We start from the raw sequence: 3,300 nt of genomic DNA, 5'->3' as shown, positions 1-3,300 counted from the left end.
TATTATCATATTATTAAATAAAAATTAGTTTTATATATATAAAAAAATTATTAAACTTGATAAAGTTCACAATTGTAACTATTGACGTTATAAAACTTGAGTTAATCAAATATTTTATAATCTCAATAATAAAATAAAACAAACTCATCTTTTTTTTCTTCAGATCAAACCATATTTTTAACTTTTAACTATCATTTTATTTACTTCTAGACTCACTAAATCAATTATATTATATCAAGAGTCAAACAACTCTTACCAGAGTTAATATTAAACTTGAGCTAGGTAATAAATTACATCAGGAGATTTTCATGTCGGTTCCCACCTTGGCAGTCGTGAGGAAGAGAAAGAGAAAGACAACTCATTTGATTGATGTAATCACATAAAGAATTTGAACTATCAACACAGGAAGTTACTGCTAAAATCCCACAGCCAGCTTCGGCCAAGTCAAGACAATAAGATTGGAAGGCACCAGACACCATAGTCCTTGTCCACGCATGATGATAAAACAGAGAAATTTCCCTCCTCTGCAATGATTCGAGCCTCTTAATAATAATATTAAAAATAAAAGGTTTTCCATGTTTTTATAAATAAAAATAAAATTTTAAAATAAAAAATATTTTAAAAAAACAATTACCATCACAATTCTAACCTTACCGACCAGTTTAATCAGGAAAGCTTGAAAATTGACTGTTGCCGTGAAGCCACCAGACAAGCGAGTCCCTGTCCATAAGCAAAAAGGGTACTTATCATGGTGCCTAAGTTAGATGTGTGCATATCCACATCCAAAGCATTCAGCTCTCTCTCACTTCCTCTCCCTCTCTCGATGGCAGCTGAAACAGCTTCCCTTCTTCCATCCCAAGCATGTCCTAGTCAACCTAGCAAGATAACAAGCATCAAAACGTTAGCTGAATCTGCTGGTCTCACCTCCATCCCCGCCACCTACACCTTCACTCCTGATCTCCATGACCAATTAACTTGTGTCCCAGAAGGCTCCATTCCTGTCATAGATTACTCTCTTCTTCTTTCTGGCACTCCCGATCAACGGTCTAAAATAGTTCATGAACTTGGCAGAGCCTGTCAGGACTGGGGCTTCTTCATGGTATATCTCATCTCTTTTCATGTAGCAAGTAAAGCTCTTCATGTTATAGAAATTTGATCTTTGATGGCTTGACGTGATGTCGAATGACTCTCTCAGCAGCTTTTGAGGACTGAACTGGTTGACAAGTGCATGCCATGCTCTGTATTTTGTAAAAAAATACAAGTAAAAGAAAAACATAGCAAGAGAACTAGGTTTTTTTTCCTTTGATTTATAACGTAAAAGAAACTTTCAGCCTTCATATTTCTTAATTATTAGGTGATCAATCATGGGGTGCCGGAGAACCTTCTCAGCTCGATCCTTGATGGGTGTAAAGGTTTTTTTGATCTGCCAGAAGAGGAGAAGCAAGAGTTTAAAGGGAACCATGTATTGGACCCAATAAGGTCTGGCACTAGCTTCAATGTTTCAGTGGAAAAGGCTTTCTATTGGAGGGATTTTCTCAAGGTCTTCGTACATCCTGTGTTCTACTCACCTACCAAACCTGCTGGCCTCAGGTAAATAAAGGGATCATCACCCCCTTCATTAGTAGCTTTTAGTTCCCATGCGTGTTCCTTTCAAGTGAATTCAAAGGTAAAAAGAGATTCCTTTTCTTTTGAGATCAGACAGGATCTTGTGAGAAAATTCATGATTAAAGTAGAGGAATCTTAAGCTTATAGAATTTCAAGTTTTTGGTTGGATCTTTTTTTCATGCAGTGAGATTTCATTAGAGTACTCCCAAAGAGTTAGAGAAGTAGCAAGGGGGTTACTGCAAGGAATATCAGAAAGTTTGGGATTGGAAGGAAGCTATATAGACAAGGCACTGAATTTGGAACAGGGGAAGCAAATATTTATTGCAAACTTGTATCCAACTTGTCCACAGCCAGAGCTTGCAATGGGCATGCCCCCTCATTCAGATCATGGCTTGTTGACACTTCTAATCCAAAATGGAATTGGTGGCCTTCAAATTCAGCACGAAGGGAAGTGGGTCAATGTCGGTGCCCTCCCGAACTCCTTCCTGGTTAACACTGGAGATCACCTTGAGGTGCATTCTGACTTCTTGGTCATGTTATCCTTTATCACAATTAGGCTTGGAGTCGATCCAAGATTCCAAAGGCTTAATAGTCCTGTTAAAAATGTGACGTTGGTGTTTTTTTGTTATTAGATTTTGAGCAATGGTAGGTACAAGAGTGTTCTGCACCGAGCAATGGTGAACAGCAAGGCTACAAGGATATCCATAGCTTTGGCACATGGACCATCACTAGACTCAGTCGTTAGCCCAGCACCAGAGTTATTAGTGAGCAGTAAAGGCAATGAACCAGCAGCATACGTTGGCATGAAATACAAAGATTACCTGGAACTTCAGCAAAGCAACAAGCTGGATGGGAAATCTTGCTTGGATCGAGTTCGAATTCCAGCAGTTTAGCTATTGTATGCTTCTGTGGGTGTACCAAACCAAAGTAATAATGATACTTCTATGATTTCATGAATGCGAAAATGAATGGATAAAGAATGTGATTGTAATCAAAATAAAGACTTCTTGTAAAATATAATAAGTGGGTCGGTCTTAAGGTCTTAAGACCATCTCACTCTTGCTTGTTATGTAGACAGTGGAGCTCAGGAAAGCAAAATATTATGTGCTTCTTGTTTGCAGTGCCCTCTTATAGCTATGTTTCTTCACGCAGTTCGTTTGCGTTGTTCCATGCATGCTATTACACTGGCTGCCCTGCTGCAAATGACAGGGACTTTAGCTGTTGTTTTCCACCGTGAGAAATTTCATGTCAGAAAAAGGACTTCCTCTTGTTTTATCTCTCTGGGGCATCATTTCTTACCTCTAGGGAGCTCTCCAGAAGAACATAAGGAGGAAACAAGCTTCAGGTCGAATAGGTCCTTTTAGTGTAGGTATATCCAGGAAGAATCTGATCATTGTAAAAACGAAAAGAACCAAACTTTTCTCTGAATCAAGATCCAACGTCCATGGACTGAATCATGCCCTGCAATTCATGATTGGTTGAACCCTAAAAATTATCGTAGTGTGTTTTGTTTTTGCTTCTATCTCTTATTGTTACTATCCCATTTCATGATAAACTAGTTTTCACTATCAGCGCATGGTGCATGTACATTTTCGTGCTGCCAAGGTTGTGCATTGAAAAAAAAACTCTGATAACAAAGCAATTCCATCAGCCTAAGTTTGCAGGAACTATGATAACAAAGCAACTCTTCGAGCA

At 38.4% G+C, this 3,300-nt stretch overlaps 1 protein-coding gene across 1 annotated transcript; it reads left to right on the top strand.

The window, feature by feature from the left end:
* Positions 1-733: 733 nt before the first annotated feature.
* On the top strand, positions 734-2,822 carry LOC105138641 (probable 2-oxoglutarate/Fe(II)-dependent dioxygenase). The gene is made up of 4 exons (XM_011044789.1): positions 734-1,099; positions 1,355-1,590; positions 1,790-2,117; positions 2,238-2,822. Exons 1-4 carry the CDS (start codon positions 749-751, stop codon positions 2,496-2,498), a joined length of 1,176 nt encoding a protein of 391 aa, XP_011043091.1. The 5' UTR covers positions 734-748; the 3' UTR covers positions 2,499-2,822.
* The last annotated feature ends 478 nt before the right edge of the window (positions 2,823-3,300 follow it).

This window comes from Populus euphratica, unplaced genomic scaffold (genome assembly GCF_000495115.2).
Source record: "Populus euphratica unplaced genomic scaffold, PopEup_1.0 scaffold80.1, whole genome shotgun sequence".
NCBI classification, from domain to species: domain Eukaryota; kingdom Viridiplantae; phylum Streptophyta; class Magnoliopsida; order Malpighiales; family Salicaceae; genus Populus; species Populus euphratica.
The sequence above is the reverse complement of the archived record's forward strand: the minus strand, read 5'-3'. Positions and strand labels throughout refer to the sequence as shown.